At 45.8% G+C, this 25,735-nt stretch overlaps 1 protein-coding gene across 8 annotated transcripts in view; it reads left to right on the forward strand.

Annotated features, from left to right (window-relative positions):
• Positions 1–24,283, forward strand: part of LOC128347162 (C-type lectin domain family 12 member B-like) — an 80,383-nt gene extending 56,100 nt beyond the window's left edge. For 7 of the 8 annotated variants that reach the window (XM_053301381.1, XM_053301382.1, XM_053301384.1 and 4 more), the window contains 6 exons: positions 1,086–1,130; positions 2,753–2,851; positions 4,350–4,493; positions 8,647–8,801; positions 22,453–22,568; positions 23,913–24,283. In XM_053301381.1, the coding sequence (XP_053157356.1) occupies positions 1,086–1,130; positions 2,753–2,851; positions 4,350–4,493; positions 8,647–8,801; positions 22,453–22,568; positions 23,913–24,048 (695 nt within the window). In that variant the 3' untranslated portion in view covers positions 24,049–24,283. The remainder of the gene's footprint in view (positions 1–1,085; positions 1,131–2,752; positions 2,852–4,349; positions 4,494–8,646; positions 8,802–22,452; positions 22,569–23,912) is intronic. The other variant, XM_053301385.1, reaches the window with a different exon arrangement.
• Positions 24,284–25,735: the final 1,452 nt, after the last annotated feature.

A 25,735-nucleotide genomic window follows, 5' to 3' on the forward strand; every position in this document is an offset into this window, starting at 1 on the left:
TGTTCCAATAGATCATTACAAGCCCATGATGTCATGAAACTTTCTGAAGTTTAAAACGAGGATCTCTCACCACTGATATACAGTCATCCCTTCTCAACCACAGTTTTATCAACTGAGGTTTTGAGTATATGCGAATAGGAAATTGTGACAGGTCTTGCCAACTGCAACCCAAATATCCACAGTTGGCAAAGTTTTTCAATGATTTGGGGGGGGGTGTTCAGCGATTTTGGGGGGTTCAGAGGTTTGATCTGCTCATTCCTCTTGGTGACCCTTGCTGACCTTGCTGCTCCTTGCCAATTTAAATTTTCCAGAGGTTTGATCTGCTCATTCTTTTTGGTGATTCTTGACAATATTACAAGATTTTTGTGAGGGTGTTTTTTGTTTTTTGTTTTTTATTTCTCTCTTAACATTTTTTTTACATTTACAATACAATTTTTTTGTATTTCCCCCTTTATTTGTAGGTCTTTTTGCGGTCAGGGTTCCCTTAAACCCCTGTTTCCCATATACTTTAATGCCTCACCAACTACAAATTTGCCAACAAAAAGGTTTTGCCAGAATGGAACCCTAGTGGTTGGCGAGGGATGACTGTACTGATTGTCGACTAAACACACAGGCATCATTTCTGAAGGAAACCAAGTTTTGGAGGGCAAGTGGAGGAAGGAAAGATTTAAAGAAAGGATCATGCAAAGTTTAAATTCAAGTTTAAATTGTAGCACGTGGGGGGAGCAATTTAAGAACATTTTGTGGTTCTTACATTATAAAAAATATTACTTTTTATATTATAAAAAGTACACTTTAAATAAAATTTTTACAATTCCATTAGTAGTCCCCATAGTAAGAGCTATATTGATCTCCCCATGCACAAATAAAGTATTGCAATAACTGGGAAGGTGATTACTGTTGGGGAGAAGATTTTAGTCCTCATTGCTGTTCTACAGGAAATTTTAGGATATAATTTGTTCTGTTCTGCTGATTTCCTATTGGCCATCTCTCCCAAAGGTCAGTCTTGGAGATAAATAACTTGCATATTCCAAGCAGTGTATACATTTGCAAATGTTAAGTTTTATATTTCCTTGTATTCACAGAGCCATTGAAACCAAAAGAGTTGCAGTGCAAAGAACCCTTTCAGGGTAAGTTGATATCAGCTAAGTGTTGCTCATGCTTCTGTCTTACCTGCAGTGAGAGTTGGTGGAAACTGCTCCATTCAAATATCTCTGCACTGGACATCCCATAACCAAATGATATTAAACAAGAAGGCAGAAACAATCTGAAGATTGCAAAACTGAAGGATCAAAGCAGGGGCATACCAAGGTTGGAGTGGGCCCGGAGATGAGATTTTAAAATGGGCCCCTTGCGGTATATTTATATACTGCTTTTCAACAGTGGCAACAGGCACTGCAGGGATGCTGTTCTAGGGATGGATAGGGCCAGTTGCTGTCTCCCTTCTAAATAAAGAGAATCACCACATATTTCTTTACCCACTGCCCCTTCTGTCTCTGAAACCATGAAGGACCAGTGAAAGGACGATCTGGGGATCAGGGGAGTGTCTGGGAGTGGGGGAAAGTAAAAATGGCATGAGATCTCTGCTTAGATTTCCCCTTTTTTCTAAAATTAAAAGTGGATCTTTCTTATTTAAACAGGCAACAACAGCCATTTTTGAATGGCAGCCTGAAGCTCAGAGGTGGGGGCGCCATTTAAAACATGTGGGGTGCTTATGCTTAGTTTTAGAATTTGAACCAAGTTTATTGCGCCCAGCCCAGTGATATGAGTAAAGAACACATGCCAAATTCAGAAATGGATAAAAAATTATATCTGACCTAGAGATTGTCAAACTGGGTCTCCAATTATTGTTGGACCTACAATTCCCATCATCCACAGCTACAATGGCCTTCGGGCTGGTGGGAGGTGGGAGTTTTAATCCAACAACATCTGTGGACCCCAATTTGACAATCTGATAATTTACTGAATTAAGTAGATCTAATGTACTGTAGAAGCTTTAAGCCATAAAGTGGGCATTTATATGGCTTCTGAGAGCTCCTTTGTTTAGTGTGGTGGAAACCCCTTCATCAGTGCACGTGCGCAGTCCCCCTCCCCTCCACACACTCCGTTTAACCCTGTGTTTTCTTGATTCCACTCTTTCTATACCTCTGCTGCTTTCTCACCCCCCACTCAACCGCATTGTGAACACTTGTGCACATCAAAAGGGGGCATTCTCCCAGTATGGGGTCGGGGTGGTTCCCTAAACCTATTTGGGGGATTCGAGCAGAGAAGCTTCAGCACTCGCTAGAGAGCTGTTCTGACTGAAAGAGGTTGGGTGGGATCCCGCGCCTCTTTGCACCCGATGTCTTGCATCTCTCCCACCTCCCACGAACCTGCGGCTCAGCCCCCACACACTGCCATCCTCTCGCCTTCCTCCCCCTCAGCAACAGCAGCTTTTCACAGCTCCACCTGAGAGCAAGTGACACCCTTCCACAGACAAAGGCAGCATGCTGGGAGATACCATCTTCCCTGCAAGTGGGGGAGAGGGTGGGGAAAAAGCCGGGTGGGGAGATATGAAATTGCATTGCTTGATGGGGAGAGTGCAATCAAGGGGGGCGGGGAACAGACTGCCAGGCTTCTTGGGTGCTGTTGGGGGGACTGGCCTTGGGGAGCCCTCAGAGGAGGCTTTGCCAGGAGACATTTGTCTCCCTTTGCCCCTGGATCAAAGCTTGCACTTCCTTATTTCAATTCTTGTTTGTTTGTTTGTTTTCAGATATTCCCACATCATCCTTTAGATGGCGCATTTGTGCATTGGTTGCATTAATTCTGTGTTTACTGTTACTGGTAGGCCTGCTAGTGCTGGGTATTAAGTGTAAGTATTATTACATCTCTAATTGGTCAGTTTGGTGTCACTAAACCTCAACTGCTAGAAAATGATGCTCCTGGTGGAAACTGGTGTGAGCATGGAGATGTTCTCTGTGATTGGGCTGATTCACATATACAGTAAGCCAAATAAAAATATGGAAGCCCTTCCAAATAGGAGAAATATTTGTCAAAATGTGAATCTGACCCAAACCAAAAAATGCAAGAGTAATTTTTGTTCAGCTTTGCTTCTAACTAGAGCTGAGACAAATTATCACCTTATTTTGACCTTGCATAGAGGGCCCCTTTCAGTGATTCATATGGTAGATCTGCATTAAATCACTCTCTTCACTCGTTTGGCCAATTCTCCTCTGGTTGCCTTAACTAGCTAGAATGGGGGAGGGTTGAACAAGCAGGTGGTCAGCCTCAGATTTCCAAGAATCCTCTTGACATCCTCAATTGCACAAGCTAAAAAGCATCCGTAACAACAGCTTCCAAAGATACATCAACCAGTTCTGTCAATAAAGAGTTCAACTCAAAATAGAACATTAAAAGCAACTAGCGATGCTGCCAAGCATTAATATTCAAGCACAGCTCAGAAACTGAATCAGGCAGGTTCATAATGCTCAACTCCAACGAAAGGCCAGCATCATGACCCAAAGGTTCTTGCTCTGCTTATATTTTAATCAAAGCTGGAGATGACTTTAAGTCCTGCTTCCCACCAAACCATCTTCACATCCCCTAATGGTCTAAAACCTATTCTTCATTTTCAGTTCAGGTTAATATTTATTTATTTTATTTATTTTTATTTTTGCATTTATATACCGCCTTTCGTTAAAAAGATAACCCCAAGGCGGTTTGTTTATTGTAAACATTACAAATATTGTAAACATTTGAGATAATCGAATGCAAAAGTTACATTCTGATCACTGAACTGCAAGCCATGAACACTATGAGGCTACTCTCACGAACATCCAAAACTGGGCTAGGGCAGCTAAACCCCGGCTTGGCTGCCCATGAGAATGACCGGGAGCCAAGTTACTCCGGCGGGGCCTCGGCAGCAAGCCCAGCTAAGAAGCCGGGCTCTTAAACGAGGTCAGTGGAGCGTGAGCGCTTCCTTTACCCCGTTGAATTGATGCTGTCAGCATTGGCACTTGCACGGTGCATTGTCGGGATTTCTGGGGGCCGGTTGCTCATCTGGGGGAAAGTGAGCTTCTGCTGCCTTCCCCACTGCCCACCCTCAAGCCCTCTCATTCAGTTGTGAGAATGGGCTCAAGATATAAATATCTGAATGAATGTTAAAGAATTCCTGTAGCATCAAATGGGAGAGAGAGTACTTGCTTTTTATAGTTCTGTAAGTCAACAATCCTTATTTAAACCATGAAAAGTGGTGCCAAATTTCTTAATGTGTTTCCATTCTGCACTTCTTGTTCTTGCTTAAAAGGGTTTAAAAACTGCACAAGGTTTGCTCTGACATTGCAGCTAAGCAACTTTTTGCCTAACTTCAGTTATCCAGGTTACCATGGACTTGCAGGTACAGCACAGAGACCTCCAGTTGGCTTGGGAAGATCTGAAAATGAATTCATCAAGGAAAATCTTACACATTAAAGCAAATTTGTGCCTGGAAGGAGAGAAAGTGGACACAAACAGTGGTGAGAGGACTTTGTCTCTTCTACTTTGACCCATCATGTAGGTTTGAACATGCAAATGCAAAATGCAAAACCTCTTCAGCCAAAAATATAAAGAGCAGAGGTGTGGTAAAAGAGAAATTGTCAGATTTTTGTCACAATCTACTAGGTCTCCATCTGCGTTTATGCAAAACCACTAGCAAGTTGTTCATTGGTGGTATTATGTATGCCTGGGGGCGCTGCAGATGCAATCTATTATATGCTGTAAATGCCACACCCTGTATAGTGATGTGCACGGTCCGGAGAAGTCCGGACCGGCACCGAAGGGGGGCCTTGTTTTTAGGGCGGGGAGGGCTTGCTTAGCCCTCCCGCCTCCTTGCCCCCGCCAGCGCCCGTATTTAACAGTATAGGGGCGCTGGAAACCAGCCGCCCCCCCTGCCGCGGCGGCGAAATAACCCCCAAATCCAGCCAGCCAGCCCTCCCTCCCTCCCAGCTAGCTGCCCGCCCACCCACCCACCCACCCGCTCGCTCACCCGCTCACTGGATAAGAAACGAGAGGAGCTCCGGCACAGAGCTCCTCTCGTTCGGAAGGCCTCCTGCAGAATGGCGGCTTGTGCGCGCGCGCATGCGCGCACCACAAAGCACGCCGTTCTCCGGAGGCCCGGTCTACCCGCCGGGAAAGGGCCGTGTAGACCGGGCCTCCGATCGCTGAGTAGACCCGGCCTCCGATCGCCGGAGGCCCGGTCTACCCAGCAATCGGAGGCCCGGTCTACCCGGCCCTTTCCCGGCGGGTAGACCGGGCCTCCAATCGCTGGGTAGACCGGGCCTCCGGCGATCGGAGGCCCGGTCTACTCAGCGATCGGAGGCCCGGTCTACCCGGCCCTTTCCCGGTGGGTAGACCGGGCCTCCGGAGAATGGCGTGCTTTGCGGCGCGTGCATGCGCGCGCGCGCAAGCCACCATTCTGCAGGAGGCCTTCCGAACGAGAGGAGCTCTGTGCCGGAGCTCCTTTCGTTTCTTATCCAGTGAGCGGGTGAGCGAGCGGGTGGGTGGGTGGGTGGGCGGGCAGCTAGCTGGGAGGGATGGAGGGCTGGCTGGCTGGATTTGGGGGTTATTTCGCCGCGGCGGGGGGACGGCTGGTTTCCAGCGCCCCTATACTGTTAAATACGGGCGCTGGCGGGGGCAAGGAGGCGGGAGGGCTAAGCAAGCCCTCCCGCCCTTAAAGGCATACCCCCCACCCGGACCCGAACCAGGCAGGGCTGGACCGGTCCGGCAGTTCGGCCATTCTTTGGAATGGCCGCCGGACCGGTTCGGGCACACCGCTAACCCTGGATGTGCAAAGACACAATGCCAAGAGGAATCACAAGACCAAACTGAGCCACCCTGTGCTGAACTAACCTTTCTTCTGCTTCCTCTTGCATTGGTTTTTCTGATAATGTGGACACTGCCTAAGGCAATCAAAATAGAGTGCTTCTCCATGGCATTGTTTACTGGAGACAGTTAGATATTTACTGGAGGCTGCCTCAGAATATCTGCATGGCTTGAGATCAGAACCCTGAGAGGTGAGATAGGCAGGCTGTTGCTTGAATCTGTACAGCCCTCAGGGACAGAATCTTGGTGTGAAAAATTCCATCTGGGCACTTTTCAGATCACACGCTTTACACTGGTAAAAAGTGGTGTAAGCTGCAACACTCGTCAAACCACAGTCAAAATCATTTTTGATGACGTAGTAGGGCAGGGCAGGCCATCCTACATTGCCCTCCATTGCGACATTTCCCCCAAGAAGGTCTGTTCACATATCCCTGTCGAATCCTGTTCTCCGCTCCCTCCTCCCACCCAGTTTTGGCCAATGTCTTCCTAAACAAAGTCAAATTTTAACGCAGTGTAATTGAGAAGAGGTTCTGCATTCCTGAAAGTCTGATTTCCGAAGAGCCTTACCACACCCACAGAGAAAGACACTTGCCTTCAGCAGTAACTGTTTGCCATTTATTGCAATAATCACTATTTGAATAACTAGAGCTAGCATGATTTTAAAGTCTTTTTTAAAAAAAAGGAACTGGAAGCTCTTTCAATGGGTATACCCCTTTCCAAATCACCAACAATGCACACTCACTCAGCAATAGGAATACAAATGCACCTCGGTTGAAAAATTCTCTTCTTAAACATTAATTTCCAACTAGCAATAATTCCTCACACAAATAGACCACTAACTTAGTTGGATCTTTCTTTAGATATTGAAGAGATTCCTCCCCGAGAAGCCTGAGCCCACCCCCAAACTGTCAATGGTATGCTAGGAAAGAGGGCATTCTTAGCACTCTTTCTAAATCAGTTCTCTTGACAGAGAGAGGGGGAACCTATAAGCCATGTCCTAAATGGAGGGACATTCCAAAACAGTTTTATGCCCCAAGGGACCGAGCATAAGATAAATTCTCAGCTCAGAACAATTCACAATCCCTCAATTTAAAAGGCCATGCAAATGCAGCGATTGTTCCTGCTGTCGGAAGGGAATGGAATTTATATTTCACTGAAATATAGTCTGCGAGATCAAGGTACAATTGGCAAAACGCAAAACCCAAACCACAAAGCAAATAAAAAGGAGATTGGGCCATAGCACAAGATTCTGTGCAGATAATTGTTTTTTTTAAAAATCTCCTAAAAGGAGTGGGGAATCAGAAATCAATAAACCCTTAGCTGGTTAAATTACACAGGTTTTTCTTTCCAAAGGTTTAGAAAGAATCTCTTGACTTGTTCAGGGGTCTTTTGAAGAGCTATTTTTTTCTTGGAGTGGAGAGCTGGTCTTGTGGTAGCAAGCATGACTTGTCCCCATAACTAAGCAGGGTCTGCCCTGGTTGCATATGAATGGGAGACTTCATGTGTGAGCACTGCAAGATCTTCCCCTCAGGGGATGAAGCCACTCTGGGAAGAGCAGAAGGTTTCAAGTTCCCTCCTTGGCTTCTCCAAGATAGGGCTGAGAGAGATTCCTGCCTGCAACCTTGGAGGAGCCACTGCCAGTCTGTGAAGACAATACTGAGCTAGATAGACCAATGGTCTGACTCAGTATATGGCAGTTTCCTATGTTCTATGTTCCTCCCCTCAAAAGATGATCCTTCCAAGAGCTAAAGAGAAAGCAATAAAAGAGGAGGAAGCAAAAACATTTGATAATGACGATGAGGGGAAAGCATCGCACCGCAATGTGGAACATCAGTTCAACACCACATTGTGATGGGGCAGACCTCCCACAACGGAAGAAACAGCTACTTTTCTGCAACTGAGTTCCGATGTTTTTGCACTATGACGAAGTAATAAAATCCAAAGGAAGGCATCAGATATGTGAACAGCCCTTGCTGTCAGCGCAGCCACAGCGGTGTCACAACACAGGAAGTGCGGAAGCACACTTAGTGGATCCATAGCGACAACGTTGCAGAGGGTAATCTGGAAAGCGCCATGGAGGGAGAAAAGAGCAACAAAAATGGTGCCCTCCTCCCAATCTTCACCTGCTGAGACTGCAGAGAAAGACTGTAGAGCTGATAATCTCACTCTTTTTTGCAGTGACACAGGGTTTCTGTTTTCATAGCTCTGTGGAAAATGTCAGGTGGCAATAATAAAAATAATTAATAAACAGATGAAATTATAACAGTTTAAATATTTTGCATTTCATACACTGTCGAATGAGCATAATGGCGAAATGGAGAATATGCAAAGACACAGGGGTGATATATAAAATACTCTTGTTATGTTGTACACATTCCTTGACCTCATTTAACTAGGAAAATGCCTGCTTCACATTGTTCATTTGTGTATATTCTACACCCTATTAGGGATGTGCAAAAAATCGAGCGGATTGATTCAACCCGAAACTGCTTGCACAGAATGGGATTTGTTTGAATTGATTCAAATTTGCCTAAACTCGAATTGAATTCAGATTGAATCTGAGTGAATTCAGTTCGAAGAAATCCCATTCTGTGCAAGCTGTTTCAAGATCAATCAATTTGAATTTGAATAAAATTCAAATGGATTTGGTTGAATTTTTTGCACATGCTTTAGGGATTGTGCTGATGAAAGGCCAGTGTTCAGCTCTGATTTACCACAACATAAATATGCTATTTTGGTGTCAAGGCAATGCACAACAGATAGCAAAATGCTCCTGTTAAGTAGGATGATCACTGTTTTCTCTTCTAGATCTGAAGTGCACACTCTGTCCCACCAGTTGGCATTTATTTGGTGCCACATGCTACTATATTTCAACAGGCAAGAAGACTTGGCAGGAAAGTAAGAATTTTTGTTCCTCATGGAATTCCACCCTTTTGATCCCTCAGGAGAAGAGCAGAAACTGGGTATGTGCCTCCCTAGATTATTTTTTCTTTCATTTTTAATGTACAGGTAATTAACAGGGCTGTAGATTAGCAATCCTGGCCATTTTTGCATCATGCAAATGATGCAGAGGGTGGCCAGTATTGCATTGAGCCAATCATCCTTATTGGCTTGACGCAGCAGGATGCTGAGGGGTGGGTGGGGTGAGAGAGGCTTACCTTATATTAAGAGCCAATTTCTGGCAGCTGCAGCAGCAATGTTACAAAATAATATCTTTCCTTTCCTGATACCGCCTTACAATGCACTGGGAAAGGGAGCAGCGTCATGACGTTGCTTCCTGTCCTGTGCACTCTAGGCGGAGAAGATGGAGGGAAAGGCAGTGTTTTGAATTGCTACCACTGCAGCTACTGGAAGGCATAATCTTTCTTCACAGAAGTCAGCTATTCATTTAAGGTAAGCCCCGTCCCCACATACCGTTCCTATTCTATACCATGTCAGTATGATTCAGTATGGTATCGAATCCACTCCCAATGTTGGAAGAATCTTTCTCCACAATCATTTCTCCAGAATGTCTATAGGGAGGGCATTCCACAGCCTAGGAGCAACTACAGAAAAGGCCCACTCCTGAGTCACCGCCAGTTGAGCTGGCGGCATACGGAGATGGACCTCTCTCAATGATCTCAATAAGCAGTGGGGACAGGGGTGTGCCATTAATAAGATAAAAGGAGACAAATGTCTCCTGGCCCCACAGCCTCTGAGGGCACCTCTGGCAGCGGGGCCTGGCTCCATCTCACGCCAGGGCAAGAAGCAGCCATCCAGTGAGGAATCGTAGTCCTCCTTCTCTAACTCCACACCAGCGAGCAAGTGAGCGAGCAAGCAGTGGACACTACATGGCCCAGAATGTCTCAAAAAGCTCCAGGCATGCTCAGTGTCTGTCCTGTCAGTCACATTGCATGGTGGCAGATCCCCCCCCCCACCGCCCCAGATTTTTTTTTTATTGAAACACTTCAACCTATATTGATTCCAATTAATTCAAATCAACAGCTCAATACAAATCAATATAGCATACATAATATGAGCCAACGAAACTATATAGATATTATAAGACCACTACTAGAAGTAAAACTACTATTTTAAATGTATCAAAGTACTCATAGCTTCCATGCTTCATGAATAAGGTCAGAATTACCTTGGTTACGCTCTAAATAAAGGATTCCCCCCGCCCAGCTGCAATAGAATTGTGATTCTTTTCTCTAGTTTTTCATTATCTTTAGCTTATCTGAAATTTTTTCTAAAATTGCCCATGACCATACATTATTGTACCATCTCTCCACATTTAGGTTGTCTAGTAGTTTCCATTGCTGTGCCACAATTGCTTTAGCAGCCAGGATTAAGAAAATAACTAATACTTTATCTTCAACTTTAGTATTATTTCCTGTAAAAATATGTTAAAAAGCCAAGTCTAGAGAATACTCTACTCTTTGGTTCATTATATTACTAATTTCAAGAAAAATTTTCTCCCAAAGTGTTTTAATTTCCTCACATGTCCACCACATATGGTAATATGTACCTTTCTGTTTACAACTAGGGATGTGCACAAAACCAGTTTGCCCAGTTTGGTTCAAATTCAAACCAAGTTCGAACCAGGGTGGGGAGGTTCGGTTATGGTTTTGCTCGAACCTCTCTTCCGTTCAAATTCAAACCTGGCTTGAACCATTTCAAACTGGTTCAAACCAGTTTGAACTGGTTTGAGCCTCCAAAACTGGGTTGGGTGGTAGGCACCCATGGGTGCCAACTACCACCCAAACCCCAAAGCAATCAGACACTCCTACAATATTTAATGAATTTTTAAATTTTTTATTATTATTGCCCATTTTTCCCTATGTGGAGTACCTAGGGGCAAAAAACTGGGGTGGGTGGTAAGTGTTCTGAGTGTAGATTCTCTAGTAGCAAATGAGAGTGGATTCATGGTTTGTCATTGAAAATCTCATATGCTGCCAGAGAATCTATAGAAAGAACACCTCAGAAACAACAAAACCCGGCACCCCATGGGTTAGCAACCTATGAGGAGTTGGCACCCTCTGTGCACTACACCACCACTCACTCTGGGCCACCCCAGTGCCCCCCAACTGCAGTTATGGGGCTGCTGAAACCTCCATTATTCCCTATGGGAAAAACCTTAAAGACGCGTAAACTTCAACAAATCACAAAAAACCAGACCTTTGCCCAATTCCTTTGAAATAATTCTGGTAGCTTCCTTGCCCCCATTGGGCACTACCACCCACCGCACTCCACTCTGGTCCACCCCTTTCCCCCCGACGTGAAGTGATACATTTCCTGGAATCCCCATTATTCCCTATAGAAGGAATTTTAAAAATGAAAAAACCCAAAAATTCACAATTAATTGCAGGAGTCTCCGATTGCTTTGCTGCTTGGTGGGTGGTAGGCAACCCTACGTCCCTACCACCCACCCCAGTTTTTGCCCCTAGGTACTCCACGCAGGGAATAATGGGCAATAATAATAATAATAATTCATTAAATATCGTAAGAGTATCCAATTGCTTTGGGGTCTGGGTGGTAGTTGGCACCCATGGATGCCTACCATCCAACCCAGTTTTGGAGGCTTGAACCAGCTCAAACTGGTTCAAACCAGTTCAAAATGAACCAGGTTCTGTTTGGTTCGAATTCATACTAGCAGGTCGACCCCAATGCCTGGTTCGGTTAAAAATCGAACGCCCAAACTGAACCAGTTTGAATTTGAACCAGTTCAAATTCAAACCAGTTTGCACATCCCTATTCACAATCCCTCCAACACTGTATAGAATTTTGTTGAGAGAATTGAGCTAATACTGAAGGTATTAGATACCTGCAGTGTAGTGTTTTCCAATGGAGTTCTTGAATGGATGATAAGAGAAAGCCCCCACTTCCATACTGAGAGCCAGTGCATCTCCTGTATCCTTTTACCTAAATCCATTTCCCATGCATTCCTTAACCCTGTTGGGGGGTCTCCGATCGCTATTTGTATTAACATTTTGTGTATCTTAGAGCTTATCGCTTTAGGTTGAGCCAAATAACTAAGTACTAATTTCTCAAACTTTGTAAGTGCTCTGGTAGCAAAGTTCTCAACACTAGTATCCATCAGTATGGATCTAATTTGAACCCAAACTAGCCAGGGAATTTGAGAGCCTATTTCTTGTTCAGTCTCTGCCTTCTTGAGCAACATTTTATTTCTGTAAAATTCTATTAAAATATTTTCTTTCAACTTCTTCAAAAAGGCCAATCCATATTTATCTGCCCCAGTATCCAGATAAATTAATAAAGGTGTTAGAGGAGAGGTGTCTCCTATTAATATTCTAATTTTTTTTTCCATATCTGGATCATATTCCTAGTAAATACATTATTAATTTTCTTGGCCGCCTTGAATTTGTTTGGATGAAAGATTATTTGTCTCAAGACTTTTTCTGGCTCCTGTGTCTCTTCTATTTGTATCCACTGTTTTGATATGTCCTCCGTTATAAATGCTACCATATGACTTAACTGGGCAGCTTGATAGTACAGTTTTAAATTTGGAAGTCCTCATCCAGCTTCTTTTTGAGGTCTATGAATTATTTTCCTATTTAATCTTTTTTTAAAAAAATTAAAACAAAATCTCTCAATTTTATTTTTCCATAACCTAAATATTTTATCAGGCATTTCCGCCGGAAGAGCTTGAAATAAAATATTAATTTAAGAGAGAACTTTCATTTTTATTACTGCTATTCTTCCCAATATTTTAAGATTTAGTCTTTTCCAGTGGTTCATATCCTTATTAAGTTTTTCCCAAACTGGCTTGGCTAATAGTATAACTATTAAATACTTTTATATTTTTATATTAATGCCTAATTATTTAATCAATTTATACGTTATTGGGATTTCCAGATCCCTAGAAACTTCCCTTTATATATTGGGGGGGATATGAAAAAACATTAGTTGGGATTTATTAAAATTGACAGCCCTGATATCTCCGCAAATTCATATAATTATTTCTTTACGTATTCGATAGAGTAACTAGGTTCTGCAAGGGTTCCAACAATTTCCATATCGTCAGGAAATAAATTCAATAAATATATGTTATTTCCTAGTTTAGCTCCTTTAATTTGGTTATTTGTTCGCAACACAATTGCTAAGGTTTCTAATGCTAAGTTAAATAATAGAGGTGACAAGGGGCATCCTTGTTTAGTACCCCTAAACACTGAGAACCATTCAAAATCAAAGCTGTTAATTCTAATTTGGGCTTTAGTTAAACCATAAACCTGATCAAGCGTAGAAATCCGGGGCCAATTTTGAATTTCTTTAAAACGTGTTTTAAATAGATTGGCTCTAAACAGTCAAAAACTTTAAATATGTCCGAAGAGCATATCACTAAGGAGGTTGATGACTTTGGAGGCATAAATAATATTTAATAACTTTCCTGTAGAATTAAATTGCTTAAAGATACAATTTGACCCTGTTCTATTAAATATTGCTAATAGGTGTTTAATCTCCAACTCAAGATTTTCGCTCACTTGTATTAATTGTTCTTTAATCCTACTCATCTGGTTAATACACTCCTCTCTAATAACAGCTTTCATCGCATCCCACCTCATTGCTAGTGTTGTATGTTCCTTATCATTTTCGTTAAAAATATTTCTTAGTGTTTGGGCCAATTGTTGCTTTGCCACCCGGTCCATAAGTAACCTAGGTTTACATCGCCACACTGGGGTAAATAGAATTTTCTCCTCTAATTTGAATCCCCCAGCCCAGCTAATCACCCCAGCACACTCTTCCCTTCTTCCTCATCTCTCCCCTAAAATTCCCTTACTATAGAAATTTAACAAGTTGAACCAAATCTTCCAGCTGTTTTCACAGTTTCACAGTCACATTGCCTAGTTTCCAAGAAGACTGTTAGAAGAAAGAAAAAGAAAAAGAAAACAAAAGAGAAGGCGGGGAGGAAAAGAGTTGTGTTTTTCGGGGGGGGGGAGCGGGGTTGGCAGAAGCTCATGTCTTATCAGTCACATTCTGCTATTAGCCAGTTAGCTCAAGGTTGTGCTGTTGTGTTCCCTGCTGGGTGTTTCAACTCAGCTGCTGCTTCATGTATGGGTGAAATGATTTGCTTCTCTTCAGGTATCGAATCCCTTTTGCGTGAAGAGCCTCCATCAGGGGCTTGAAATCCTTTCATCTCTGCAATGTTGATGAACTTATATCTTGAAAGAGTAAAAATTTCTCATTGCACCCAGACCCAAGGAGACACGGACACCAAAGCATTATGGAGGAATTGGCCACTTACAAGTTTTAAACAGTGCCTGCAGGGCACGGCAGCTGGGGTTGGCATTTACTGCAGCAACAGTGCGGACTCGAATGGGGCGTCCACCACGTGGCGGCCCCATCCTAAAGGCTCATGGCGCAGACACCTTGGCTCCAGGCGGCCCCCCTCCCAGAAGGGGGCGCCCTTCGTCGCCGTCCTAAGGTCAGGTCTCTGCAATAGACGCCACCCGCCCGACGCTGTAAAGCCATACGGAAGGGTGTCGGTTGCAGAGAAGTAGGAGCAAGGCGGCATCCCTGATCTGTCAAGCCTCAAGGGATCCACCCCTCCTCCTTTTTACAGCTAAAAGCTTACCTAAGGTGCCGCACCGCATTAGCCGTTCACCTCCGCACTGTGCCCGCCACAGCGGGCCCCAGCCTAGCTTGACGCCCCGCCACCCCACATGCCAAACAGCACTGTTGCCAGCCCCAGCCGCAAATCATCTAGGAAATACCTCATACCCCGGGGGGACAAGTGCACACCGTCACCCCTAAACAGCTGGGGGAGCGAGAACACAACGTCATCGTGCGGAATCACCCTCCCCCTTCAGTGGCGATAAAGCATGCCACGGCCGCGTTCACTCCGCGCCTAGCCCTGTCTACCTTGCTCAGCTTTAACGCCCCCCTCCAGACTCTCCTCTGGGTGATGTCAGACCAAATGACCACCAGCCCAGGGCACCAGGAGAGGATGACCGACAGGTCCTGGACAATCTGCCTTGATAGTGAAATGCCAGACTGGTCCACCAGGTCGTTGCCTCCAAAATGCAGCAGCAGGACATCCGGTGCCGGATTCCCATCTAGGTACTCCCGCAGCATCGGCAGGAACTGGGCCCTCCACATGCCCCTCTGGCCTAGCCACTCTACCGTGGCCCAACGCCCCTAACCAAGCTGGGTTCCAGGGTTGGTGCTCTGGGCCCACTTGTGTGCCCAGAAAATAAAGGAATGGCCCAGTATGAGGACTCTGGCGCGCTGCCTGGCCGCCCGCGGTCCCGTTGGCTGAGGCCCTGTGCAAGAGGAGAAAGCGTGGTGAGTGGCACACATAAACATGCTAGTGATGGCTATGAGAAGACAGTCAGGGGGGGTTGGGGGGGCATATGCGGTAGACCCCAGACCGCCACCTGCCCAGCCACCGTAATTCCGGGCCCTTGTAACCCATGCGCGCGGCGGTGGAGGCCACCCCAATCCAAAAAGAGTGGGGGGCCAAGCTCTGTGTGGGCACCCCGGCCTCCACAAAAGCCTTCCTCATAACCGCCCAAAATTGAAATTGGGTAACATGGTGCCCATCGGCATGGACAAAGAGGCAACCCATAGCCACTCCCCTGGCTGCCGTGTAGGCCCCCAGCGCACGCACGGGGCAAAAGCTCGGATTGCCCGCAGCGTGCAGCACTACCCTCTGACCCCTGCCCCTTTGATCAGTTTTTGAAAACCGCAGGTGGAGCACTACCCTGGAGTCACCTATGATGAGATGGCTAAATTGGAGTACCCTGCCCGCGGGGCCGCGCCTGCCCCTGGGGAACATCTCCCCCACCCTGAAGGCTCCAAAGAAGGTGACCAGGGCTGCCGCCCGGAACAAGGCCTCCTCATACGGGGACAAACAAACCCCAGCTAGTTGTTGCAAGGCCAGCTGCAGCTCCTCCGGGGTGACCGGCCTACGTTGATCCGGCTGCGTGGGCGTCTCCCTTGCCCATCCTTCCAGCATGCGCCAGACCCTGAAGTCCCCGGAATGGTCGGGGAGGCCCCTAGACTTAAGGAAGAACGCCAGCGCGGCAAGGTGGCCGGCCATGGTGCTCACCGCCAGCCCCTGGGCGCGAAGGTGCACCAGGTATTGCATAAGCTGCTCGGGTGGCACTGGCCACACATGGACCAATCCTACCTGGGATCTAAACTGTAGGAAAGCCCTGACCCTTTTGTCGTAGGCAACTCGTGTCCTGGGCGCTATAGAAGCTTGGATGGCCCTAAACGCCTCTACATCCCAAGGTTCCACAACCATTCGGGCACCTGCTTGGGCTCCTTGGCGGCTCCGGGGGCCAGCATCTGGAAGCGCTGCATCTGGAAGCGAGACAGGGCATCTGCCACCTCGTTCTGGACCCCGGGAACATGCTGGGCAGTGAAGAGCGTGTTGTGACGAAGGCATGTTAAGACCAGGGCTCGCACCAACCCCATCACCCTCTGAGACTTGGATGTCTGGCTGTTGACGATCTGGACCACGGCCATGTTATCCCACCAAAACCGCACCACTGAGTCCCTGAAGGACTCAGCCCAAATGTGCGCCGCCACCACTATAGGGAAGAGCTCAAGGAACGTGAGATCCCTCATGATACCAAGCGCGGCCCAATCGCTCGGCCACCGCTCTGCGCACCAGCGCCCTCTCAGGTACAGGCCGAAACCGAGGCCCCCAGCTGCATCGGACTGCACCTGAAAATCGGCCTCGAGCAGCTGGGAGGACCGCCAGAAGGACACCCCATTGAATGACTCTAAGAATGTAAGCCAGAGCCCCATATCATCTCTCATGGCGGCGGTCACCCTGATGAGGAAGTGGGGTCAATTGCACCCTAACATGGCGTCACACAGACGCCGTAAAAACAGACGGCCAGGAGCTACAACTCTGCAGGCGAAGTTAAGGTGGCCCACCAGCGACTGTAACTTGCGTAGCGTGACCTTCTTGGCCCCTTTACATTCCCTGATCAGCTCCCTCAGTGTCCCAAGTTTGTCCTCGGGAAGGCGGGAGAACTGCCCCACCGTGTCCAGTTCTATCCCTAAAAATGTGAGTTTCGTGGTCGGGCCCTCTGCCTTGTCCTTCGCCAAAGGCACACCCAGGTCACTGCAGAGTGCCCTGAACATATGCAGCAAGTGTAGGCATTGGCCAGAGCTCTCCCTTCCTCCAAAAATAAAATCATCTAGAAAGTGAGCGGAGGAGCCGAGCCCCGCCTCCCGGCGCAGCGCCCATTCCAGCATGGTGCTGAAAGCTTCAAAGGCCGCGCAGGAGACCGAGCGGCCCATGGGGAGGGCTCTATCGATGTAGTATCCTCCTTTAAAGGCGAAGCCCAATAGGTCAAAGTCATCAGGGTGTACAGGCAGCAGGCGGAAGGCGGACTCAATGTCGCACTTTGCCATCAAGGCCCGCGGCCCGCAGCCCCTGATCATGGCCACGGCCTCATCAAACGATGTATACCGGACTGAGCAGAGCTCCGCCGGTATGCCATCGTTGACCGAGTTGCCTCTTGGATAGGACAGGTGGTGGATGAGCCTATACTCACCCGGCGCTTTCTTAGGAACCACGCCTAAAGGGGATACACGCAACGTCGGCAGCGGCAGCCTGGTAAAGGGGCCTAGCACCCTACCCAGCGACACCTCCTTGGCAATCTTTTTAGCTACTATGTGCTCCATTCCCTCCAAGGATTTTAGGTTGCGGGCGAAGCTATGGACCCGCTTGGATTGGCATGGTATCCGAAATCCCTCAATAAAACCTGCTTCTATGTAGCGTACGTGCTCCCTTTTGGGGTAGTCGCGCAAAATCCTCCGGAGTGCCGGGATTCTAATTGGGCTGGGGCCCTTTTCCAGCAGCAGCTGCTGGGCCCTCCCCCCCCCCAGGGTTGTAAGCTCCCCCTTTTCCTCTGATGGCTTTGGCCTTTTGGCAGTAGAGGCCAGCATGCCGCCCGCCGCAGAAACCACAGTCATGCCGGTACTTGCACGGGGAGCGCGTGCACTTCCCGGCCTTGTTAAACTCCCAGCACACCAGGGGCCCTCGAACCCCCTGGGTGCCCGCGACTGAAGCCGCTGACGCCGCCGGAGTTTTGGAAATGAGGTGCCTGCTGTCAGCGCGCTCGCCCACAAGAGGCCTGGCGGGCGTCATAATCTGGAGCCATAGTTCGGGGTGTTGTCGTTCCCAAGATATGCCTGCATTGTTGGAGGCGCGCTCGCGGAACGCCTGATCGTAGCGTTCCCAGGCATTACCCGCAAAGTCCATAAAGGCTCTGTGGATGATGTCAAAGTATTTGACAAGCGCTGGGCCCCTCTCTGGGTATTTCTGCAGTCAGACGCCCATGTAGATTGTGTACCCCGACACCCAATTGGCCCAATTATGCTCAATGGGCTTGCGCTTTGTCCTCTCCTTGTCCCTCCCTTGGGACCCTTCCTTCTCCCGCGGTTCAGGTTCCTTGAAGAGCAATTGGAGATCTTGGAGAAAGACCATATCCTCTCTTAGCTCCTCCACCTTTTTCTGAGTGGTAGATAATTCTAGGCCATTCTTATTAGCCAAATCAAAGGTGCTGCTAGCTGTTTGTCCGATATCAGAGATTTGCATTGCAAGGTCCTTAATTGCTTGTTAATTTTATCAGTTATACTTGCCAGATCTTGACTTTGTAAACGATTTACTCCATTCCACTTGCATTTCTTTATTAAGCTGCCTTATCAGGTGTTCAGTTGATTGTAGTTCCAGTGTTTGCCCGGGAGTATCCAAAGGCTTTTCTTGTTTTTGTAACTCTGGTTGAGCTTCTTCTTGGATCTCTTCATCATCTTCCTCCTCTACATTGTGAAGGGGGGGGGGCATATCAGCTGGCTTCAAATCATCCAGGAAGGCTCTAATTCCTTTTCCTTTTCGTTTCGGCTCTTTCTTGGACATTTTCTTTTAATCTCAGTTCAAATTAGCAAGTGCAGCTGCCCAACTCTCAAGGCCAGGTCTAATAAATGGGCTGAGACAGAGAGAGCGATCGAACTAACACGCCATCTTGACTGTGGCTTGCTCTGCCCTGGTTCTGCATGGTGATCGAACTAACGAACTAATTCGCCATCTTGACTGTGGCTTGCTCCGCCCTGGTTCTGCACGGTGGCTCCTCTTCATGAAGCTCCCCTTCATCCTGGCTGACTTGCGAGAGGAAGGGAGAGAGAGAAGGAGGCAGGTCCAAAGCTAGGAGAGTGGTGAAACGTTTTGCAAGTTACCGTTGCCTCCTGCTGTCATTGCTCTGCTCAAGTGAATAGCACCAACTCTTGTGGAGCAGCAGCAGCTGCTGCTTTTGCTGTAGTCAAAGGTCACTTCCCTCCATTACCCCAAGATATTGGGATAGGTATAGGTAGGTGATAGTGGGTGTCGCGGCCACCTCTCTCCTCTGCCCCCCTCCCAACCCCTGCTGCTTCCATATGCATTAGATTTCAGGAAACAAGTCCTACCAAACATTGAGATTTGAAGCCAAAAAATGGCTTGAAATGTGCCTGATGGAAAAAAAGGAGGCTGGGGAAAGAAAGAGAGGATGAAGCTAAACCAGCCTGGCCTTTGGACCTAGGAGGTGGGGAGAGGGAAAGGGCAACTGACGGCTTCCTGTTTGCCAAAGGCATCGAGTAGCCGACTGGATCTACGACTTTGAAAGCTCTTTGATGGTGAGAGGGAAGCCTTCCTGGATATGGATGGGACATTTTCCTCTTGCACTGACCCCCCTAGACGCCCTGCAGCAAACGTGATGGGTGCTGGTCCCTGCATTAAACAGCATTCTTTGCAATACCTGCTCAGTCTGTGAAGCCCTCTTTGACATTTCTTTCCCTGTCTCCAAGGGAGTAGCCTCAATATCCTATAGCAACTAGAACACACACACACACGCACACGCACGCACGCGCGCTCTGGTGCTTAGGGAAGACTCAGTGGCAGGAGCCTTTCTGGGATATGCATTAGCTGCAGCAGATAGATAGATAGATAGATAGATAGATAGATAGATAGATAGATAGAACAAAGCTGTATAATCAACCAGAAACAAATTTGGTACTTCATCATTAGTTCAACAGTGTTTCCCCCCTCAGATCATCGTTCTGGCAGTGAACTATATAACTATATAAATATAGTTATATTTATAACTATATAGTTATGTTTATAACTATATAGTTATGTTTATAACTATATAGTTATGTTTATAACTATTTGCCATATTCATACTGGAGTGGTGAGGGTGAGTGCATTATATATTGTGAAGTGTGTGTGTGTGTATGGATGGATAGATAGATAGATAGATAGATAGATAGATAGATGATAGCAAGCAATGAGGGGCCCATTTTAAAATCTCATCCCTGGGCCCACTCCAACCTTGGTACGCCCCTGGGTAGAGATCATGCAGAAGAAGGAGTTCTCCAAGGGAATCCAGTTCTAATCCATTTAGGGCTTTAAAGGTTATCACCAGCTCTTTGTATTTTGCCCAGAAACCTATTGGTAGCCAATGAAATTGCTTTAAAACAGGCATAAGATGATCTCTCCGAGACACCCCGGAGACCAATCTAGCTGCTGCATTTTGAACCAACTGAAGTTTCTGAACGACATACAAAGGCAGCCACATGGAGAGCAACTGCAGTAGTCAAGCATAGAGGTTACCAGAGAGTGCACCACAGTCCTGAGATCACTTTCTTCAAGGAATGGATGCAGCTGTCACATCAACCAAAGTTGATAACAACTGCTCCTGGCCATAGCCTCAATCTAAGAAACCAGAGTGAGACCTGGGTCCAGAAGGACTCCCAAGCTATGTACCTGTTCCTTTGGGGGGAGTGCAACTCCATCCAGAAAGGGAAGATCTATTGTGCCACTCTAAGTAATACCCCTTACCATGAGTACCTCTGTCTTGCTTGGATTCAGCTTCAATTTATTATCCTTCACCCAGTCTGTTACTACTTGTAGGCAGGTATTTAGGGGGGGTATGCCATTTCCTAAAGATGATTTCATTGGCATATTAATAGCAACTTGCTCCAAATCTCCTGATGATCTCACTCAGCGGTTTCATGTAGATGTTAAAATGCATTGGAGATAGGATGGAGCCTTGAGAGACACCATACAGCTATCATTTCAGAGAGCAACTATCTCTGAGCAACACTATCTGGAATCTGCCGAAGAGATAGAAACAGAACCACTGCAAAGCAGTGCCACCTATTCCCAAATCCCCCAGAAGGATACCATGGTCGATAGTATTGAAAGCTGCATAAAGGTCCAAAAGAACCATCAGTCACATTCCTTCTGTCCATTCCCTGGTAGAGATCATCCAACAGGCCGACCAAAGCTGTCTCCACCCCATAGCCTGCTCTAAAGCCAGTTGGAAATTGATCTAGATAATCAGTATCTTCCAAAACTGGAAATTGATCAGCCACCACCGTCTCAATTATCTAAACCACTCAAGGGAGGTTGAGAGCAGGGGTGTAACTATAACAGGGCAAGTGGAGACAGTTGTCTGGGGGCCCACTTCCTTGGGGGGGGCCCAGAGGCAAGTCACAAGACTGACTCACCCAGTCGTGCACCCGCCCAGGCTTCCTTCAGTTGTATTCATCCGAAATTGATGTAAATGCTAAGACCTGGTGCTACCAGAACAGTATGTCTTTCTCTAGTACCATTAAATGACTTGCATCGTCCACAATTTACAAAACCTTTTAAAAATAATTTAGGATGATGTTCTATTGTGGCACAAAGGTTATATATCTATATAAATCTATATAAATTTTACTTCGGGGGGGGGGCATTTTAAAATCTTGTCTCTGGGCCCACTCCAACCTTGCTACACCCCTGGTTGAGAGACTGGCCTATAATTATCCATCACTGAGGGCTCTAGGGCTGGCTTCTTCAGCAAAGAATCTCACAATTGCCGCCTTCAAACATGGAGGCATGCTGCCCTACCTAAGGGAGGCATTTATGATGCCAACTAGGCCTCCCTGCTAGATGTTATAAGCCACGTTGGGCATGGATTCAAAGGACAAGTGGTAGGCTGAACACCTCCAAGGAGTTTATCCACATCCTCAAAAGTCACAAATTGAAATTCCTGGATTAAGCGTGTCTCTTTAAAATACAATTAGCTATCAGTCTTTCAAAGGAAAAAGAGCTCCCTGTGTTTTCAAGTTAATATTCAAGTTAATATTCTCTAAGAATTAAGATTACCCAAACTCTAGGAACACAGCTTGGACAAGGAATAAATATATTTACTATATATTTACTTTCTGAAGGGGTTTTATGTGAGATTCCATGAATATGAAACTATGCTAAAGCATGTGATTGGCTGGCATCATGATGAAGTGCATATGAAGCAGAACAATCAAAAGTATCATTTCTGGAAATCCTTCTGTGAGACTGAATTATGATTGATTGATTGATTGATTGATTGTATTTTATTACAATCTTCATGGAATCACAATAGAATATTGCCACTCCCTGGCAGATTATAAAATATACATACAATAGTTTATATTCTTTCACAATGTATTATTCTCTTATTCAGTGATATAGTTCATAACAGGCAATCCATGTGTCAGTTATTGAAAAAATGTTTTTCTTTCCCTCCCTGTGTTTTTAATTACAACAACAAAGAAGAGATTAATCTTACCTTCCATTCTCTCACAATTAAGGTACAGAACACTTTCCAACAAACAAATTTTTGGATTGGAATATATAAGGACAGAAGTGGCCAATGGTTTGAGACTAATGAAGTACCTTGCAGTAAAAAGTACCTTTCAATGTCATGGTATGTTTGGGGTTTTCTTTGTTTAACAAGTTACATCTTGCCTCTGAGAATAATCAGTCTTGTTTCCAAAACTGTTCCAGCATTCAGAATCAAATCAAGCTATAGTCCAACATCCGACATGAAATTTCAGTCCAAAACTAGGGATAGCATCAAATTGTGTCTAAAAGAGACTGTCATCATACTTACAAAGAGGGTTTTATGCTGCATGTCCTAGATTGCAGCTAACTACTACATGCTACCACATATCATATTAACCTGTACATTACTCTGACCTCTTTGGAGGAAGAACAGAATGTGTGTTGTGTGTGTATATGAGTTAGCTCTCAGGGACTTCGGGGTAAATTTGGCTGATATGTGAATGCACACCTCCATTTCTTCCTCCCTACTTTTATCCTCACAACAATCCTGTGAGGCAGATTTGGAGTGGGGAGAGAGAGTGTCTCAGCTAAAGTCCCACAGTGAGTTTCATGACTGAGTGGGGACCACATTCCCCCAATCCTTTTCTTAACACTCTAATCACTGTACCACACTGCTTCTCAATTGTATGCGTATTGATTGCAGGAGAAATCTGATGCAGGAGAAAAAGATTCATTTTTAGCTGTGAAGCAAGCTAGTGGGGAGGGAGGAGAGTGTTGGATATCTTTAAGAAAGCATGAAATGGTTTATTTATCAAAATGTGAGGAAGCTGTGAGCCCAAGCCCTGGATCTTTAAAATACCTAGCAACATCTCTGTTAAGGGAGAGAAGAAGAGTGGTAGGATTGTCCATGCAAAATCTTATATTGGGAGCTATGTTTAGAATTTCTTCCAAAAATAAAATAAATCAAGCTTTCCCTGAGTGAGTTTTAGTGTAAAAAGTTGTGAATTCGGCGGGGAGAGAATGAGAGAAAGAGCAGAGAGGAGGGGGAAGATAGGTGGTGTGAGGTGGGCGCAAGGCTATGTGTGGCTCCCCAGAGGTGCATCAGAATCTAATCTGGCCCACCACCAGATTTGAGCTTGACACTCACTGGCATAGTGCATTTGCAAAAGAGAGAAAATCCAAGCCCCAATGTTTTTATATGGGGGTGGGGGGAATCTTTTATGGGGGAAAATTCCTGTTGAACCCCTTGTAATTTTCTTCTGGATCCGCTTCTGGTCTCAGCATTGCAGCAACAGAGAATTCTATCACCTCACTCAAGAGGTTCAGAACTTTGCCTTCTATTCAGAAGGCATAAATCCCAACAATCAAAGCAGTGATTGAAACTTTTGTGATATTGTTATTGTGATTAAACATTTACATGTTGAATTTATAGAGGATAAATTTCACAGATGCACAACCTCATTAGGTGTCATTTGTCTCCCTTTAGGTTTTACCTCAGAAATGTCAGGAATCAGGAGGAATGTGCCTACCTGTCCTCTTGGTATGTCTATAGCGAAACAGGATGTCATTCGGAAACGATCCATCACTGGATATGTGAGAAGGCAGCCTATGAGTTGACTTAAGAAGAAGGTCTGACTAACAGGATGTTTGCTTATTAAGAAGCAATAGTTTGTTGTTTGTTGTTGTTAGGAAAACTCTGCTGAATTGGCTTCCCTGTTGAAAGGAGGGGATTGCATGAACCATTCTATCTATAATTTCGTTTAAAATCTAAAACTTACTGTAAATTATATTTAAATGTTGTGCCTCACTGCAGGCTCCTTCAGAAATGCAAAACAGATAAATATTGTAAAAGAGTAACTACTATTGTCTGTTGTTGTTGTTGTTGTTGTTATTGTTCTTTGCTCTCTCTCTCTCTCTCTCTCTCTCTCTCTCTCTCTTTTAAGGAGACAGAATAAGTATCAGAAGGTAGAAGAAACATCATCTTCAAAGCACAATATTCACCAAAACGTCACCAACACTGTAGTTCCCAGATCCCACTAATCCTAAAATCTGGGCATCTACTCCTGGAAACAGCCTCTTGTGCAAAGTGATTTCTCAAACATGGTCCTTTTCTAATTAATTGAAAAAGAGCTGTTTGCAGGGCTGGGCCATGGATTACTGGTGCTCCAGACAAAGTCTGGCTTTGGCCCCCTTGCCCCCTTTGGCCCCCTTGCCTCCCGTCATCTGGGTAAGTGGTTAGGTGGCTGGGCAGAGCCCATTGTCCGAGGGTGGTCTCCATCACCCTCCCAGCTGCCCACTTGCTGCCCTCACCGCTCTGCTGCCGCGGCTGGCTGCTTCTGGACAGCCGCCTCTTATGCCGTGTTATGATGACATCACCACGCAATGTAGCAACATGATTATAAAGCTGGTGTGCACATGTGTTCTTTTGTGCATTTGAGAGAGGTATAATATAAAACACTCAAATTAGTGCAAGGAGACATTATTATTTCTTTTAAATACATATGCTGCATTCTGTACACAATTCAGAGAAAAAGTCAAAAGATATGCAGCAGCAAAACAAATGACAACCCACCACCACCTCCTTCTTTGCAACATGCAATGAATCTCTGCATGCCTCATGGGATCTTCGCCCTCCCCTCCACATAGCATCACTGATGGATAATGATGGATAAACACAGGCCCATCTTTTCTTGTGAAGAGACTTTGGGGGAAGCAAGCCAGTCACTGCAGTGGTGTCAGCAGTCATGAAAACAGCACCGATTGGGTGTGTGTGTGTGTGTGTGTGTGTGTGTGTGAAGAAAAATGCTGCAATGGAGGGGCACAAGCATAGGCAGCTATGTGAGTGTATCTGTATCTGTGGCTCTCCCTCTGTATGAGTGAATTTGTGTCTGTCTAAGTACGTGCTCACTCACCCCACCTCTTCTGTGCTCAGGAATGTTCAAATCTACTGCCATGTGCTGCTGTATCAGAAACACTGGTCAATATGCCAGTCCTCTTGGGCACTCTTCCCCATTCAGAACATACATCATGTAGAAACAACCAACTTCCTGCCTCCCGAATGTTCAATCTCCATCAAGAAGATTGAATGTAATGTAAATTACATCATTGTAATGGAGGTCTCTCCATTACAATGCGTTCCCCAGGGACAAGAGAGCATCTGCTTCTGTGTGTGAGTCACAGACATTGTCACATGCACACTTACTTGAGGATAAGCACATTGAGTTCTTTGGGATGAAGGGATGAAAATTAGCTGTTGACGGATCTTAGCAGCTGCACAAAATCTGGCAACCTTGTGGGTGATAAGGGTGT

The sequence above is a fragment of the Hemicordylus capensis genome, chromosome 2, assembly GCF_027244095.1.
Source record: "Hemicordylus capensis ecotype Gifberg chromosome 2, rHemCap1.1.pri, whole genome shotgun sequence".
In the NCBI taxonomy this organism is placed as follows: Eukaryota; Metazoa; Chordata; class Lepidosauria; order Squamata; family Cordylidae; genus Hemicordylus; species Hemicordylus capensis.